This window comes from Cetorhinus maximus, chromosome 17 (assembly GCF_964194155.1).
Source record: "Cetorhinus maximus chromosome 17, sCetMax3.hap1.1, whole genome shotgun sequence".
Lineage (NCBI taxonomy): Eukaryota > Metazoa > Chordata > Chondrichthyes > Lamniformes > Cetorhinidae > Cetorhinus > Cetorhinus maximus.
This window is the reverse complement of record NC_135895.1, coordinates 83,648,046-83,666,791: the sequence shown is the minus strand read 5'-3', so window position 1 is coordinate 83,666,791 and position 18,746 is coordinate 83,648,046. Positions and strand designations below refer to the sequence as shown.

The 18,746-nt window shown below is 42.3% G+C and overlaps 2 protein-coding genes across 4 annotated transcripts in view; both read right to left on the bottom strand.

The window, feature by feature from the left end:
• Nucleotides 1–10,884, bottom strand: part of LOC144692549 (torsin-1A-interacting protein 2-like) — a 32,864-nt gene extending 21,980 nt beyond the window's left edge. The window contains exons 1-2 of one of the 3 annotated variants that reach the window (XM_078561539.1): nt 10,732–10,884; nt 2,109–2,174 (exon numbers count right to left, since the gene is read on the bottom strand). In XM_078561539.1, the coding sequence (XP_078417665.1) occupies nt 2,109–2,174; nt 10,732–10,795 (130 nt within the window). In that variant the 5' untranslated portion in view covers nt 10,796–10,884. Of the gene's footprint in view, nt 1–281; nt 303–2,108; nt 2,175–10,731 lie in introns of those variants that run through there. The other 2 variants (XM_078561540.1, XM_078561541.1) reach the window with 2 other exon arrangements.
• A 5,356-nt stretch (nt 10,885–16,240) lies between these two features.
• LOC144692694 (torsin-1A-interacting protein 1-like) overlaps nt 16,241–18,746 on the bottom strand; it is a 43,264-nt gene continuing 40,758 nt past the window's right edge. Inside the window, exon 12 of the mRNA XM_078561786.1 lies at nt 16,241–18,304. Coding sequence (XP_078417912.1) covers nt 17,529–18,304 — 776 coding nt within the window. The 3' untranslated portion in view covers nt 16,241–17,528. The remainder of the gene's footprint in view (nt 18,305–18,746) is intronic.

Sequence of the window (18,746 nt, the reverse complement as noted above, 5' to 3'; positions counted from 1 at the left end):
TTCTGCAGGGGACTACCACCCCACTTCCCACCAAAGGGGCTCCCCCACACCCCATATATGGCAACCATCGCCCCCACGGTGACTCTTCCCACCCCCCACTCCCGGCCAGGCTTAACTTCCACCTCCCCAACTCCAGCTGCCTCCAGGCCCGACTCTCACCCCCAACCCCCCTGCCAAGTCCTGACCCAACATTCCTCCCTCCACCCTACCCCCCAACTCCAAGATCCGACTCCCACCCCCAGGCCTGACCCAACCCCACCGCCCCAGTCCTACCCACTTACCTTCTCTTTTGGCTTGTCAAAGACCTTTAAACTTATCTGGTTTACAGCAGCTAGTGCCATAAAAAAGGGGAGCGGCTTACTTACCTACGACTCTACAGCCCTCTACGCTAGGCCCCGGGGATGTGCTGCACTGTCCAGATCTTGCCTGCCTTGAGTCAGAAGGTCGGGCGAGATAGGATTGCCTGGATTTCAAGGAACTCTCGAGTGGAGTAGCAATCCAACTCAATTGTCACTTTATTGGAGGTTACAGCCCAATGGTTTTAGTCTTCCCAATATTTAATTGCAGGGAATCTTTGTTCATCCAATACTGAATGTTGGATAAGCAGTCTGATAATTTATCAACAGTGGGGCAGTCGAGATGCGTGCTGGTGAGGTACTGGACATTATCAGTGTACATGTGAAAACTATGATGATGTTGCTAAGGGGCATCATGTGGATGAGAAATAGGAGGAGATCCAAGGTGGAGACCAGAGGGATTAGTAATATAATACATGTTTTCTACTATATAGCAAGGCTAGGCACAGGTTTTAATACAATGATCTGGACTGTGAACCTTTCTGTATCTATCGTGATTATCAGTGCTCTATATCTAGATAGCAACAGATGTTCTCCTAGCCCTGACACCTTGCCTTTACTTCTTCCAGAAAATCAAGAGTTTATCTGCTGTAATGTTCTAACAAAACAAGCAGCATGGCATTCAATGAGGACAAGCAAGTTAAATGGCGCTCAAGGCTATGACCCCAACATTAAAGTACCAGAGCTCCTGAACCATCAGCTATCTTGGCTTCTCCACACCACACAATTTCCTGGTACTCAAGACTCAGCTTTGGGTTGAAAGGTCTCACTAGTAAACCAATGAACCCTCACAGACACACATGGGTAATGTTAATTGATGTTACCCAGAATCAAATGGTATATAACATGTGGTTGACCCAATATCGGCCACTTCATACTATCATCACAGGTTATTACTGCCCCATCTTCACTCTCATGTTTGCAACATTTAGGAGAGGCACCAGAGGTTGGAAACTTCACCTTTGGGCATGAAATTAAATAGCAGAGGGCACAGTAATCCAGGGTCAGGAGAATTACTGGCAAATTGTGGCCTAATCAGTAAAGCCTCTGCATACTTGAAACCTGTGGCTCTGATTAATAGACCTCAGTATTATACGATCTTCACTCAACTGTCAGTCAATCATCGAAAGGGATGCATCTATTATGCCAAGGACCAGTCCTACAATTGATCAAATAAAAAGGGGCTCCACAGTTCTATTCCAACACATTTTTCTTGGGTATAAATTCCTTCAGAAAAGTGCCAACACTCCTAAACTAGGAGTTCCTTGACATTTTCCCAATTCCACAATTCTAGATCTAGATCTTCTGCAAATCTTCAGTTTTTCCTATTTTAGTGTTATCAGCAAGCTTGACCACTAAATATTTAGTTTTGATATCCAGCTGTTAGATATGGTTAAGTGGGTAGCACTCTCAATTCTTGAGTCAGAAGGTTGTGGGTTCAAGTCCCATTCAAAGAATTGAGCACAAAGTCTAAGCTAACACTCCAGACATGAAGATTCCTCCGCCCCTCTCAGCAAGATGGAAAAGATCCCATTGAAAGAGGAGCAGGGGAGTTCTCCTCAAATTACTTCATTGGCTAAAAAGTACTTTGGGGCATCTTGAGGTTCTGAAAGGCACTACAGAAATGCTATAGAAAGTCTTTCTATGTAATTGATGTTGTGCCCAAGTACTGAGCTTAAATAAATACTTAAGCCACATGCACTAAAAAAAATTCTTTGTGCAGTCGAAGAACTTGGAACGTTTAATTTATACCTCTCCTCGCAGGACTGCTGTCCACATCATCTGTCACTCTTTTCTTTGAAGAAAGTTTACTTCCATCTGGAAAAGCAATGAGGAGAACAAATTAACCAAAAAACAAGATGTCACATTGCAGGTGAAGTGCATAGACATCACCTGGGTTTCAACAAATCTTAGTTCACCAGCTTGGGGCATTTTGTATGTCATTTGAAATGTTGCCTATTTCCTGCTCAAACTGTGCAAATGACAAGCAGCAGAGAACGCTGCTGAGACAGACATAACAGCATGTGCCTGTCGCATCGGGACAATCCCCAAATAGGTTTGAAAGCACTAGTGTTCAGCTAACTCGACCAGTCTGCATTCAAACATCTTCTGACTAGAATTATTTATGGCTCCAGTGATAAGATACAGAATTTTAAAGGGCTGGATACAAAGATCACTCAAATAGCTGCACAAGAGGTCGTCACTTGAAGTCTAGCAACAAGTGACAGATGGCCACTAATATAAAAAGGCATTGAAGTGTGGAACTGAAAAGGCACTCATCTGTTTCAGAACTCCAAAATGAGATCTTAGTACACTTGCCAGGCCAGATGACACTTCTTTCCTCTTGCAGTGACAAGTGTATCTCTGTCTTCAGGATTACTTTCTACCATTAACCTTCTTATTTTGAGGTAACTTTATTTTATCATATAAAGATACAGACAGATCACAAGGGTGTTATTTAATCTTAGAGTTCATGCAGAATCCATAAACCACTTGAGCTTTGTTCTCTGAACTTCCAGCAACTAGAAAACTAAAGTCAGACACGCCTACAGACATGAATTAAGAATGCAATCAGTTAGTTCTCTCTGGTTTCTATTCCTAATTAAGTCAACCACGTTCTTAGATTGTACGTTCAAAATTCACCTGACTTAACCTCAAAAAGTTCAGATTATGTATATTCATCCTCACCACCGAATACTCAGCCAAATATGTTTACTTGGCGCTTATGTGAAAGCATCATTACAGAATTTCATCCAAGTGACCATGTGAGCCATACTATTGCGCTGCTGTTCCTGAGGTTGCAGTTAGTGACGTAGAGCTGAGAATGTGGGGCTCCTGGAAGCCAGTGTTGCGTTTTTGGACAATGGCACAAAGGGGTAGCATGTAGATGAAAACTAGGAGGGGTCAAGCATAGGTACTTGGAGGATTCCAGAGGTAATGGTGAGGAAGCTGGGAGAGAACAGAGTGCTGGAGATTCTCTGGTTATGACTGTAAAACTAAGTGTGGAATCAGGCAAGGGCGGTCATACTCACCTGGGCAAGGAAGAGAGGCGATGGAAGAAAGCAATGTGGTCAACCACCTCAAAGACTGAAGGCAGGTCAAAAGGATATGGAAGGAAAGTGCAACACCACAGTCGCATCGGTCACAGGTGACTTGTGACTTTGATGAGGACCCTTTCAGTGCTGTGGCAAGCACAGAAAAAGCTTGATTGGAGAGGTTCAAACCTGGAGTTGCAGGAAAGTTGGGCACAGGTTTGTGGCGTGACTATATGTTCAAGGACACCTGGAGAGGACTAGGATGCTGGAGATAGGGTGGTAGTTCACAAGGACATAGAAGCCAAGGATGGGTTCTTTGAAGAGGCAGGTGATGACAGCAGACTTGACAGGGAAGGTGACAATACCAGAGAAGAGGGAACCATCACCGATATCAGCTAACATGGGAGCGAAGAAAGGAAGTTGGATGGTCAGCATTTTTGTGGAAATCGGGTTGAGAGAGCAGAAGGTGGGTCTATTGGCAAGATGAGCTTGTAGAGGACATGAGGGGAAGCCGGAGAGAAAGAGAAAGAAAAGAGTTCTAACCTAGGGCAACATGAGGACAAGTTTGGCTTGGTGGGTAAGGGGAATAGAGAGATATGGAATAGGCAATTAAACAGGATGGTTTCAGTCTTAATGACCAAGATGTCCACACTTTCTTCACACTTGTTGGAGCGGTGGTGGAGGCAATAGGGGGAGAAGGGTTTAAGGAGACATGTATTGAGAAAAGTTGTGTTTATCGTTGGATTCCAGGATAATCCTGGAGTAGAGAGTCATTTTGCCAGAGGAGAGCTAGACAAGAGAGACCTTTATGTGGTCCAGCCAGATCTGACTTACAGGCCATTACCATTCATATCTCTTTCTCTTGGAGTTAAGAGACCAAAGGCTCTTGTTTCTGATGAATTGCGTCATTCTGATGAATTGTGGTAACTCAGGGCTTTGAAATGCGAGATCAAGTATGAGACCTTTTCCCCCCCTCCAACAGCGCCACTAATTACAGAAAAGCACTTCAGTGCCTTGAGGACAGTAAGGGAGTTAAATAAATGCAAGTTCTTTATTTCTGTAATGGTTGCAGTAACATTGAGTATAATTATGGGAATTTGAAGAATCGAATGCAAGCCATGCAAAAGTATTCGGTCTTGACTCTACATACACCATTAAACTAGGGAGACCATCACTTTGAGCTGCCATATGCATTGCTCAATTTCAATCCTGAACAAGTCTATTCAGCCCACAATTAAGGCGTACTAATATAAAAACCTCAAAGCACATTCTGTCCTAATTCAATTCAACATCAAAGAACAAACTTGCCTTTATATGGCGCTTTTCACAACCCCATGCAGTCCCAAATCACTTTACAGCCGGTGAAGCACTTTTTGAAGTGTAGTCACTATTGTAGTGTAGGGAAACATAGCAGCCAATTTGCATACAAACAATGATCACATTATTCTATTTTGGCGATGTTGGTTGAGAGATATACACTGGCCAGCAGAACTCATCTGGTCTGCTTCAAAATAGTGCAATGGGATTCTTAACCCCCATTTCAAGAGCCCAAGAGCCTGGGTGTACCATCTCCTCCGGAAGGTGGCATCTCTGACAGCACAACATACCCTCAGTACAACACCGAATAATCAACCTAAATTATGTGCTCTAGTCTCTGGAACAGGGCTTAAGCTTTTACCTTATGACTCAGGATGCATTGAGCCAATATTGATTTTCTTGTTTCAAAATTCATGCCACTATTTTGGCACAGAGTCAATGACTTTTTACATAAGGAGGAATGGCAGCTCTAGCATAGTGTCCCTGATGGTTGGAGTGTTCTCTGGATAGTGCATTGAAGAAAAGAAAGGGAGTTCTCCCCAGTTACTGGCCAATATCCACAGGTTATGAAAACCGCGAGAAATCCAAGTCCTCTTTCTTTGTTCCCAGCTGTCTGTCTCAGGAGTAAATAACATGCTCGACCCTCTGGAGTGAAGACGGAACTCACAACATTCAGATTCAAGGGGAACATACTCACTGATCCAATCTTGTGGGGGGCGGGGGGGGGGGGGGGGGGGGGGGGAGGAAAATTATAAATTCAACATGAAAGGATCTATTCCTCCTCTCCTTCCTCCATTGAGAAAAATCTGAGAACAACTTTTTAAAATGTTAATTCTCACAGGAAAACCGGCTTAAGTTAAAAAAAACTTAAATGAAATGAACCAATATTTTGCTACTGTCTTCACAACAGAGGATACAAAAAACATTCCAGTAATATTGCTGAAAAAGACATTTTGTAAAAGCTTTTCGTCTTGCACTCATCAGGACAATCATAAGAATACCAATGTCAGGGGAAGCAATAACATGAGAAGAGAGTGCTGATTGGTTGGCAAGTGGACTTCGACTGGTAGAGGCGTTGCCATGGAGAATGCACCAGTTAATGGTAACTGACAGTTAACTGCCAAGCATTGTTTGAAATTTCAAACCAGGCAGCTTGACTCTGATTGGTCACGGCATTGCCCTGAGGAATGAACTGCTTGACAGTTAACTGTCAGTCACCATTAACTGGTGCATTCACTGTGACAATGCCTCTACCAGTGTCCACTTGCTAACCAATCAGCACTCTCATCTCATACAGTATAAGATGCTGCTTCCCCTGACATTGGTATTCTTGCATTTGTCCTGATGTGTGCAAGAGGAAAAGCTTTGGCAAAAAGTCTTTTTTCATCATTACTCAAGTTCTGTACTACCAAATTACTATTTGTATTCCAGTATTCGATGAAAATCAGGTTGAAAGGAGAAGGAAACGGTGAAATTACAATCACTGGGGAAGCGGTACCAAGCAAACTGATGGAGCTACAGGCTGACAAGTCTCTGCGTCCTGATGGATTTCATCCTAGGGTCTTAAAAGAGGTGGCTAATGAGGTAGTAAATGCATTGGTGTTAATTTTCCAAAATTCGCCAGATTCTGGAAAGTTCCATCAGAACAGAAAGAAGCAAATATAACCCCTCTATTCAAGAAGGGAGGGAAGCTGAAAACAGGGAACTATAAGCCAGTTAGCTTGACGTCTGTCGTGGGGAAGGTTTTGGAATCAATCATTAAGGAGATTATAGATTGGCACTTAGAGAAACTCAAGGTAATTGGGAAGAGTCAGCAGCGTTTTGAGAAAGGGAAATCATGTTTAACCAATTTATTAGTGTTCTTTGAAGGAGTTGCATGCGCTATGGATAAAGGGGAGCCTGCAGACATACCGTACTTGGATTTCCAAAAGGCATTTGATAAGGTGCCACATCAAAGGATATTACCATAAGACCATAAGACATAGGAGCAGGAATTAGGCCATTCAGCCCATCGAGTCTGCTCCGCCATTCAATCATGGCTGATAAGTTTCTCAACCCAATTCTCCCGCCTTCTCCCCATAACCTTTGATCCCCTTACCAATCAAGAACCTATCTATCTCAGTCTTAAATACACTCAATGACCTGGCCTCCACAGCCTTCTGTGGCAATGAATTCCATAGATTCACCACTCTCTGGCTAAAGAAGTTTCTCCTCATCTCTGTTCTAAAAGGTCTTCCCTTTACTCTGAGGCTGTGCCCTTGGGTCCTAATCTCTCCTACTAATCTTCCCCGCGTCCACTCTATCCAGGCAGAAAATAAAAGCTCATGGTGTAGGAGGTAACATGTCAACATGGATACAAGTTTGGCTGGCTGACAGAAAACAGACACTATGCATAAATGGGTCTTTTTCTGATTGGCAGGATGTGACGAGTGGGGTCCCGCACAGGTCCGTCCTGCAGCCTCAACATTTTACAATTTATATCAATGACTTAGATGAGAGGATTGAAGACATGGTAGCTAAATTTGCAGATGATACAAAGATAGGTAGGAAGGTATGTTGTGAAGAGGAGATAAGGAGGTTGCAGACAAATATAGATAAGTTGAATGAGTGCACAAAAATCTGGCAGATGGAGTATAATGAGGGAAAAGAATAAAAAAGGCAGAGTATTACAAATGGAGAATGGTTGCAGAATTCCATGGTGCAGAGGGATCTAGGTGTTCTGGTGTGAGCCACAAAAGGTTAGTATTCACATACAGCAAGTAACCAAGAAGGCTAATGGAATACTATCGTCAGGAAGATATAATCATTTTCAAAATGTTCTTAGAATTTATTGTAAAGTACAGTAATAGTGGGGTCTGTTTATGTGTGTGTGTGAGAGAGTGTGAGAGATAATTGAATTAAAGGCAGCTGGTCTGAAGGCTTTAATGTAACAGAAGATAAGCTAGGTTTGAAAAGTTCAGTAGGTAAACATAGGTGTTAAGGGAACATTTGCATTTTTAAATAAACCAGACTAGCTTGAATTCAAAGGAGGGGTGAAATGTTTCACCCAGCCAGGAGAGGTTAAGAAACAGTGTGTTTATTTTTCTCCCAAATTACTGGTAAAATTGGTACTATGAGAGATTCTTATTATTAGAAATGTAAAGTCATAAGACAAAGTGAAACAATGGGAATTTGCATTTAAAGGGAAAAATATGTATAAAGGTGCAAAGAGTGTGTGTAAGGGCAGGCATTCTAAGATCCAAAACAAGGGTGAAAAAGCCTCCAGCATCTACACCTCAAGCTGCTGTCTACAAAGAACTGAAGTTAAGAAAACTCACTTTGAATTGGATTGTTCAGGGTATCGTGTTTTTTTGCTTGGTTCTTTTAAAATCTATGTGCCTTACTATTACCTTAACAAAAATGTAACTGGGGGTTAGATTAACTAGGAGATTTAGAAGTTATCATAGTAAAAATTTGAAAAATGTGTGTACACTTAAAATAATTTCTTCTATTAATAAAGGTTTAATTTAGTTTTGTAAGAAACCTATAAGACTCAGTGGTCTTATTACTACTGAACTCAAGGCATGCATCTCAAAATTTATACAAATTGCAAAACAGTTGTGGCAGTTGTTTCAAGTTTCCCTTTGGGATTTGAGCAGCTCAGCATTTACCATTGGCTGTGCCATAACAGCTATCCTTTATTACGAGAGGAATTGAACATAAAAGTAAGAGTGTTACGCTTCAGTTATACAGGGCCATACATCAGACCATACATCAAATATTAAATGCAGTTTTGGTCTCCTTATTTAAGAAAGGATGTAAATGCATTGGAGGCAGTTCAGAGGAGGTTTACTAGATTGATACCTGGAATGAGTGGGTTGTTTTATGAGGAAAGGCTGGACAGACTGGCCTTGTTTCCACTGGAATTTAGAAGTATATAAGATCCTGAACGGTATTGACAAGGTGGACGTGGAAAGGATGTTTCTTCTTGTGGGTGAGTCGAGAACCAGGGGGCACTGTTTTAAAATCAAGGGTTGCCCTTGAGGACAGGCATGAGAATTTTTTTCTCTCAGAGGGTTGTGCGACTTTGGAATTCTATGCCTCAGAAGGTGGTGGAGGCAGGGTCATTGAATATTTTTAAGGCAGAGGTAGATTGATTCCCTGGCCTAACAAGAATCTACGGTTATCGGGGTAGATGGGAATTTGGAATTCGAAACAAACTGATCAGCCATGATCTTATTGAACGGCAGAGCAGGCTCGAGGGGCCAAATGGCCTACTTCTGCTCCTATTTCATATGTTCGCATGTTTGTATAACTTGGTATGATAATAGGTGGTCTTAACCCTTCAAACTGTCCCTATCCCCCTTTGCCAGCCCCACAAGCAAGTTCCCAGTGCAGACTTTGCCAGATGGCCAGTCTCCCTTCCTCCCACTCTATCCATCAAATTCTGCTCCTCCCTACTCCTCTAAACATCCCTCCCTCTACCTTTTAACTCCCTCCTCCATCCCTTCCCAAATCTATCTCCTCCCTCTCTCCCTCCCTTCACCCTCTCCCCCTTCCACCATCTCCCCAGCCTCCCTCTTCCCCATTTTCCCCTCTCTCTCAACAAAGATATATTCGATTGAGAAAGAAAGGCTCCATGAGAAGGATATAACTTCCTTAGTTAGCCACAGATATTAAAGATGGTATCAAATTGAAATAAAAAGTGTACAATGCTGCAAAGATTAGTAGCAGACCAAAGTTTGGGAAAATTTTAGAAACCAGCAAGGGATGACTAAAAAAAAACGTACAGAGAAATTAGAATATGAGAGTAAACTAGCAAGAAAACAAAAAAAAGAGTGCCTACAAGTTTATAAAATGGAAGAGTAGCTGAAGTAAATACTCGTCCCGGAGCAGCTGGCAGAGACTTTGAACAAGTATTTATCTGTCTTCACAGTACAAGACACAGAAAGCATCACAAGAATAGTATAAAATCAAGGAGGAAAAGGGAGGGAGCAACCTAAAGTAATCACGATCACTAGAGAAAAAGCACTGGGAAAACTAATGGGACTAAAGGCTGACAAGACTCTGCACCTAATGGCTTGCATTCTGCTTTCTTAAAAGAAGTGGCTGCAGAGATCAGGATGCAATGGTTGTAATGTTCCAAAATTCCCCAGATTCTGGAAAGGTCAAGGCAGATTGGAAAACCACAAATATAACATCTCTTTTCAAGAAAGGGGGAAGGGGGAAGGCAGAAAGCAGGATGCAATAGGCCAGGTCGCCTAACATCTGTCATTGGGAGAATGCCAGAATCCATTATAAAGAAAGTAGTACCAAAGATAGGTAGGAAAGTAAGTTGTGAGGATACAAATAATATTAATAGATTAAGTGAGCGGGCAAAAATTTGGTAGATGCAGCAAAATGTGGGAAAATGTGAAATTATCCAAATAGGTGGGAAATCTTGCTACAACCCTACAGGGAATTGGTGAGACTGCATCTGGAGTACTGTGTACAGTTTTGGTCTCCTTATCTAAGGAGGGATAGACTTGCATTGGAAGCAGCTCAGAGGACGTTCACTAGGCTGATTCCTCGGATGAAGGACTTGTCTTATGAGGGAAGGTTGAGACTATTCTGATTGAAGTTTAGAAGAATGAGGGGGCGATCTTCTTGAAACACACAAGATTGTGAGGGGGCTTTGACAGGGCAGATGCTGAATGTTTCCCCTCGTGGGGAATGTCTCGGGGGCACAGTTTAAAAAGAGGGGTTCTCCCATTTAAGGCAGATATGAGAGTTTTTTTTCTCTCTCAGAGGGTCTTTAATCTTTGGAATTCCCTTCCCCAGGGAGCAGTGGAGGCTGTGTCATTGAATAAATTCAAGACTGATTTTTGATCTACAAGGGAACCAAGGGTAATGGGGCGGGGCGGTTTCAGGTTGGAAAGTGGAGTTAAGGCCACAATCAGGTCAGCCATGATATTATTGAATGACAGAACAAGCTCGAGAGGCCGAATAGCCTCCCCTGCTCCTAATTCTTATGATCTTTACCACCGCCGCCCCCCTCACCTCACCTTGGCCTTTCTCCGTTTCCTCCCTGGGTCCAGACCCGGGGCTGCTGCTGCTGCTGTCACTCATCTCCCTGACTCAGCGGTGCCGGTGAATCTCCGCCCGGCATCAGAGGGAAAGCCGGTGGTGAGGGGGTGGAAAATTAACCACGAAAAACTTTCCAACCAGCACCAGGAACACGAACCGGAACCGGAAACCCGGGGAAGCCGGAAGTGCGGCCATCTTAACGATGGCGGCCTTTTAATCTTTACAGATTTTAAAGAATCTCTTGAATCAGCCCGCCGGCTGGATCGCATCTTTAGTCACTCCGGTGTGTGTTTTTATTCATTAATCTGTCTGTGTCTCTCTCTCTCTTTGCTGTTCGGGCTGATTGAAGTTAGTCCCGTTCAGTTCCCAACCCCTCCCGGAATGGGCGGGAGTCACTTGGAGCGGGAATACGCAACCGTGAGAGAAAAATTATCTATGAAGTGAAACAGCTTGATGTCTGTCTGTAAAGAGATATCCAAAGCTGGCAGCAAGCCCCACTCTAAAGGAATTGTCTTTCCTACCACATATTACTGAAACAAATATCAAACTTTACAGACGACTCTGGCACTCGAAATTCTCATGTGGAAGGGCATAGAGGACAGGGGTTGCAAGGGAAAGGTCGCAGTGGGTTGGGTGGGGTTAAAAAAAAAGTTCGAATGAGTATGTTGCTCAGCAGATGATAATGGTCAGTGATGCAAATTGTGCCCCGAGTGTCGACACCCCCAGGTCAAGCGTTGCACAGCTAAGATGCTTCCTCTGCCCTGACTCCATTGCTTGAATCTTAAGACTCTAGTTTCCACACCAATCATTCATGTTGCCTCTCTGAGCAATATGGGCAACTGAATGGTCCCAGATTATAAATAAAAACAGAAAATGCTGGAAAAACTCAGCAGGTCTGGCAGCATTTGTGGGTTCTGAAGCAGAGTCATGCTGGACTCAATACTTTAACTCTCTTTCTTTCTGCACAAATGCTCCCAGGCCTGCTGAGATTTTCCAGCATTTTCTGTTTTTATTTCAGATTTCCAGCATCCGCAGTATTTTGCTTTTAGTATCCGAAATTATAAGCAATTTGTGCAGTGGTTCCCAGCCCCTAGGCACTCGGTCTGGTCTCCCTTCAAAACCACAAAGAAAGAAATGGAAGGATATAGAGAAGTTCTTCCTGCTTTGATGTCAGAACCAATTGCCATTTATTAAGGTGCTAGCTATTTTCTTTAGGAGGTCTGGGACATGTTAATTCAACACTACCAGACATTTTTAAAAAATTACCTCATATCTATAATCTGAAATGTGCTGGACATCCAGTAAAGTCACCTCACACGCCTCTGGTGACTATCTGGCATCAGTACAAGAAGTTGCAAGCAGCCCTCTTAATCACCAGGTTATGGAGTGAATATCACCTCTTTGAAACACCATGGGGTAAGATTTCCACACAATCTGACTGGGTGGTACACTGGCAGAGTGGAATGCTCGTCCACTATTGTATCCAATTACTTTCATTCCCAGTCTGGATCATTTTTATTTTTATCGCCGGGTGGGAAACAGGCAGGAATGGATGGGCTGCCCATTGCAGAAAAGGAAATGCGGGAGAGTGCAAAAGGTACTGACGATGTCACTGGCTGTTTTGCACTACTGTCCAAAGCAAATTTTACCCCATGTAAATTTGTGTGTCATTTAAGACATGGCATGGTAAGCGTAGCGTGTTTAAGAGGAGCTATAGTTCCCAAAGCGCTCTACTTGTGTTATGTCTGAGTCTGGTGCGACCTAGTTGATAGAGATTACATTTAGCCAACAATGTTGGATAAGCCCTTTATCCTTTGAACAGATTCATAAAGCTAAAGCCAGTAATATTTTTGATAATTCACTTAATTTATTATTGACAAACCATTAAACGTAAACACCCAGACAGAGTAGAGCACGTTTGCCTTGTATCCAAAACTCCTAATAGATTTATTGAGGATCCATAAAGGTGTCCTCTCTAAGCCTGTTCACATCACTGGTTCTCAAAGACAGCAATGTTCTCTTTCTTTCTAAGTGAAAACATTACCAGTTCTTTGTACCATTTTAGAACAAAAACAAAAATACCTGGAAAAACTCAGCAGGTCTGACAGCATCTGCGGAGAGGGATACCGTTGACATTTCGAGTCCGTATGACCCTTCATCAGAACTAAGACATATAGAAATGAGATGAAATATATGCTGGTAGAAGGGGGTGGGACAGGAGAGCTTGATAGGTGGAGGCCAAGAAGAGACTGCCAAAGATATCATAGACAAAAGGGTGTTGATGGTGGTGATATTATCTAAAAGATGTGCTAATGAGGACATTGAGGGAAGCAAGCTAGTGGCAGATGGCCCTAGTGCGGGTGGGGTGGGGGGAAGGGATTGAAATAGGCTAAAAGGTGGAGATGAAACAATAGATCGAAATAAATTTTAAAATAGGGAAAATTTAAAAATAGAGTGTAAAAAAAAATCAATTATTGGAAAAAGGTGGATCGGAAAGGGAGTGGGGATGGAGGAGAGAGTTCAGGATCTGAAATTGTTGAACTCAATATTAAGTCCGGAAGGCTGCAAAGTGCCTAGTCGGAAGATGAGGTGCTGCTCCTCCAGTTTGCGTTGAGCTTCACTGGAACATTGCAGCAGGCCAAGGACAGACATGTGGGCAAGCGACAGGCCATTTCAACACACCACCCTGCTCTCATGCCCACATGTCTGTCCTTGGCCTGCTGCAATGTTCCTGTGAAGCTCAACGCAAACTGGAGGAACAGCACCTCATCTTCCGACTAGGCACTTTTCAGCCTTCCAGACTTAATATTGAGTTCAACAATTTCAGATCATGAACTCTCTCCTCCATCCCCACCCCCTTTCCAATAATTTATAATTTTTTTTACACTATATTTTTTTCTTTTCCCTCCTGTTTTTAAATTTATTTTGATCTATTGTTTCATCTCCACCTTTTAGCCCAGTTCGATCCCTTCCCCCCACCCCACCCGCACTAGGGCCATCTGCCACTAGCTTGCTTCCCTAATGTCCCCATTAGCACATCTTTTAGATAATATCATCACCATCAACACCCCTTTGTCTATGACATCTTTGGTAGTCTCTTCTTGGCCTCCACCTATCACTGGCCCTCTATCGAGCTCTCCTGTCCCACCCCCTTCTACCAGCATATATTTCATCTCATTTCTATGTCTTAGTTCTGATGAAGGGTCATACGGACTCAAAACGTCAACTGTATCCCTCTCTGCAGATGCTGTCAGACCTGCTGAGTTTTTCCAGGTATTTTTGTTTTTGTTCTAGATTTCCAGCATCCGCAGTATTTTGCTTTTATCTTTGTACCATTTTGTCGTCTGCTTCTTGCTAAATGTGACACCATCTGATGTTTTGACGACCCAGTTGGAACTGTTTGCCAGAGAGAAGACGCTGTCTTTTCACACCATACTGTTACTCCTTATTGTTGCTTATCTCTAAGCCATAGTTTTGTTGTAAACAAACTTTGATGCATGTTCTCGTAGCAGCATATTACCTTATATTTTCTAGCTATCTCCCGCTCTCACCATTCCTCATGCTATGATGAAAAGCCCGTTAAAAAAACTTGTGATTCATTCGAAATCATAATTTAAGTTCAATATTTGTCCACTTAGCTTATATCAGATGTGCCTATTTTTAGGGTACAATATCTTTGCTTCTGAAATTCACCCTTCTCTAATGTTATCAGCATCACTGAGGGGAAAAGACGGGTTTTTCCAGAATATGATTTAAACCAATTTATTTCTAAAAAAGACAAAATAATGCAAAAACATTTATATTCTTACAAACAACTCTATTGTTGCTGTATCGTATGACTACCAGGATGGTATAAGGCAAACTAGCTGGGCCTTGGTCATTTTTCATCCCGCAATTCCTGTGTTTAGAAATTCTTTATTCTGCATTGGACACCAGGATTCAATAGAACTGCATGATCTTGTGCTGGTCAGTGCTTGCATTCTGCCAAACTCAGTTTCTTCTCCCTACTTCCCTGTCCCCCACAATATGTAGATTTTTAGTCTATTTATCAGTGCAATCAAAACTTTATTTTAAACTTCAGTACACAGGTAAAAATCGGTAATAAGGTTTAATGTCACTTTAAATCAGTTCCAACTTTGCTTGATAATGTTTTCATTAATGTTTCTTAGAAATGCTAAGAGGTTAAAGAGCTTGTGTAGTTAAAATTATTCACCAGACAGTGGTTATTTCTATCATCATTCAATTTTATCCGGCCCTTGATGTGGCAGATTTCAGTTCTCAGTTCCAGAGCAGTGAAAGGGAAATCCTGGAACGAGGTTTGGCTTGCACATCATTGTTGTTTCAGGAAAGGAAGCAGATCCTCAGCCTACTGTCTAGGGGGATTGGTACACACATCTTCCTGGTCACTTCCATATTATTCAGTAATCTTGACTTCTGTACTCTGTACTAATCTAATGGGGCGAGTATAGTTTTAGCAAGCCAAGAGAGGACTGAAGGATGGTCATTTTCTGTAAATGAAAGTCGCAAGCAACGGCTAAGACTGCTGAATACACAAAATTGTTTCTTAACAGTACTGTGTTTTGACCAAGAGCCTACCATTGTTGGTTGCTGGTTGGAATCTATCATGTATTCCCCAAAACAGAGAACATGGGAGCAGGGGTCTAAAGCTCCTATAATAATGAACTGTTTTACAAACAGTATTCATTGGGGAACAATAAGAAGTTAAAAATTAGGAACAATAATAATAAGCTCAGAGAAGGTTCACGCTACTCATTGCTGGGACGAAGGGCTCATCTTATGAAGAAAGATTGAATAGATAAGGCCTATACCCATTGGAGTTTAGAAGAATGAGAGGTGATCTTATTGAAACATAATATCCTGAAGGGTCTTGATAGGATTGATACCAGGCGAATGTTTCCTCTTATAGGGGAGACTAGAACTAGACAGAGCCAGATAAGCATTGACCTTATCGAATGGCAGAGCAGGCTCAAAGGGCCAAATGGCCTATTCCTGCTCCTAAGTCCTGTGTTCCTATTAACTTCAGGTCCATTTGTAAGAAAGATTCAATTTGTTAGCATATCCTCACTTACAGGATGGGTTCCGTATGTTCGCTCCTATTAAAGAAGACACGTGTATGCTCTTGATAAGTTAATCTTTTTGTTGTTGTTGAATGGAGACATGGAGTACAGGTAAGGCATTTGTTAAGTGGGCAGTGAATTAATTAAATAGAAGAAATGCTTGCATTTAGATTGAGCCCATTGAACACAAACAGCTAATGTCATCTAACACAGCAGTCATCCTGAAGCCAATAACATTACAATGAAATGTTGTTGGTCGAGGGAAGAATGGTGGCCAGGACACCAGGAAGGTCTCTGCTCTTCATCCAATAGCGCTGTTCACTAGCACCACCAAACAAATCAGGCAGAACCTTCACCTAACCTCTTTAAATACCTTCAAAAGAGAAGAAAAACAAACATCTAACAGAAGTTTCCTACAAACTTTTTATTATGAATTTTTAAGTACTTCCTCAAAGGTAATAGACAAATATATAAAACACATTCATAATAAATATATACAATTCCAATTTAAAACATTATTATATTTTTGGAGTGGACGTTAATCTTTGTACTGCTAAGAAAAGTTAAATTATGAATGTGGCTCCTTGTAGAATGGAAATCACCAAGAATATCCAAAAAAGGGGTTTTGAATGAGCTTGTATGCCTGCTGTATTCCAGTGTTCAAGCTCCCTCTGTTTTCTCCTCTCAAATCCCAGTCTGGGCCCTGCAATCACTGTGACTGAGGGGTTGAGCAGACTGGTATGGACCTCGGCTTTGACCATGCTGCTCTTCAGCCAGCTAATGGGTGTGCAACAGTGACCAAGCAAATTATCAATTTCTAGCCCCAACTTGCTCTGCAAGGACTCTTGGGCTCGACTTGGCAGCCCCCTGCAGCAACATCTGGAGATCAGTAGCGCCTTACATGTAGGATTGCCAACCCTTCAGGGATTGAAAATTAAACTCCAGGACATAGCTTGGAGCAACCCAGAAGAAAAATCAGGATATTTTAAAAAAATTGATTCAAGGCTTTTTATTAGTTATCAAAATATTGGAGTTAGGAAAGAAAGGGTTTTTAAATGACAGTCAACAATCATCCAGTCAAGTAATAAAGACTCAATTGGAGCGTGGAGGTCACATGATGAAACCTCCAGGAATACATCCAGTTAAAGTTGGCAACCAAGACTAACGTGTTGTACAGTTGAAGAGTCATATGGACTCGAAACGTTAACTGTGTACCTCTCCACAGATGCTGCCAGACCTGCTGAGTTTTTCCAGGTATTTTTACTTTTGTTTTTGTAACGTGTTGTACTGCCTTGCGCAGACCACTTTTTCACATGGCTCCTTAATGAGAGTTAGCTAGGCAGATAAGACAGTATTTCAAAACACATATAGTATCTCCAGTGGAGGCAAAAAATTGATATAAATAATACAAACTTTTCAAATTTACAAAAAGTACTGGTTTGTTTAAAAAATGTTTTGAGCTTCCCCCACCCCATACCCCAGAAAACATCAGATCCGGGTTCATAACAATACTCACATGTGTTTTTTAAAAAAATATTCCACCACTGATTTGATTTTAGCAAGACAGCAGAAAAGAAATAATCAGATTTTGTGACTCAAGTAACAACCGGCCTTTCACAGACAATGTACAATCAGCGCACAACAGGTGAATCATTTGAGATTCTAAACTCTGTGTCGTACACATCAATCTCATCACTTCAAACTGGGCAGTCCCCATCTTCAATTTCTCTCTCCAGCCTGACCGGCAGCACCAGATGGGCAATGCGGCTCCATAGTCCGCCCAGTTTGTCTGCGTCCATGATGTTGAATGCTCCCAAGTCATCGGAGCAGAACAACTTCTTGAGGAAGTCCTGGACTGTCTCCTCCAAATCTTTAAGAGGCAAGCCCGGCTTCAACGTTGGCTTGTCCAGCAAGACCGTGATCAACAGGGAGACGTCCTTGAAGGCGGCATTTTCATGGTCGCAGTACTTGTAGAACAGAAGGGTAGAAGGGGGTGGGAGATCCTGGAAGTGATGAATAATGGCCGCCTTTCTCCCTTCCTGGAACGCAGATGACAGCCGCTTGTCTAGCTCTAGCTTCGCTGCATCGCTGTTCCACGATTTCATGTCAGATCCATTGATTTCCAGTGTATTTGAATTGAAAACGGAAGCGTAAGTTTCGCCTATCCTACGTGTGAGGCATCGCATGGTTCCACGAGCATCTTGAGCAGCCGCAAACATGAGGATAACAGGCTGAGTGTGCACTGCTGTGCCTACGTGCTTCTTCAACAGAATACTGCTCCGCACCCACAGTTCTTTCTGCTGATTTGGGAACATGGTCTTCATCTCTTTCCACTTGCCCAGGAGCAGCTCCTCTCTCTCCTTCAACATTTGTTGATCAGTTACCTTGGATATCCAAAGGCAAAATACACAGGCACTCAAGACTGCAATCAGTCCTATTATTGGAATTACAAGCTTCCAGAAGAAATTGGATCCTAAGGAAAGATGAAATATACACACAGTACTTTTTTTTTTTATTCCTGGGAAAGCAGATTGCAAGGTCTTTGGGGAAATCAGAAGCTACGCAAGCAATCATTTCAATGATTGAAATTCCCAATCTTATATACATTAGGTTTGAAGCAATTGATCAGAACTGATTCTACTTAAGTCTGTTCGATAATACCAATGGGTTTTTGGTTTTGCGTGACCCATCACATTTACAGTATTTACGATATTCTGGTCCTTTGCAATTTCCATTGCTCCACCACTGGCAGCTATACCTCCAGCTGCCTAGGCCCTAAGCTCTGGAATTCCCTCTCCACCTTTTGCTCCTTTTAAGATGCCACTGAAAACCCAAGTCACTTGTCCTATTACCATCTAATATGATTCAGTGTCAAATTTTGTTTCATAATTGCTCCTGTGAAGCCCCTTGGCACA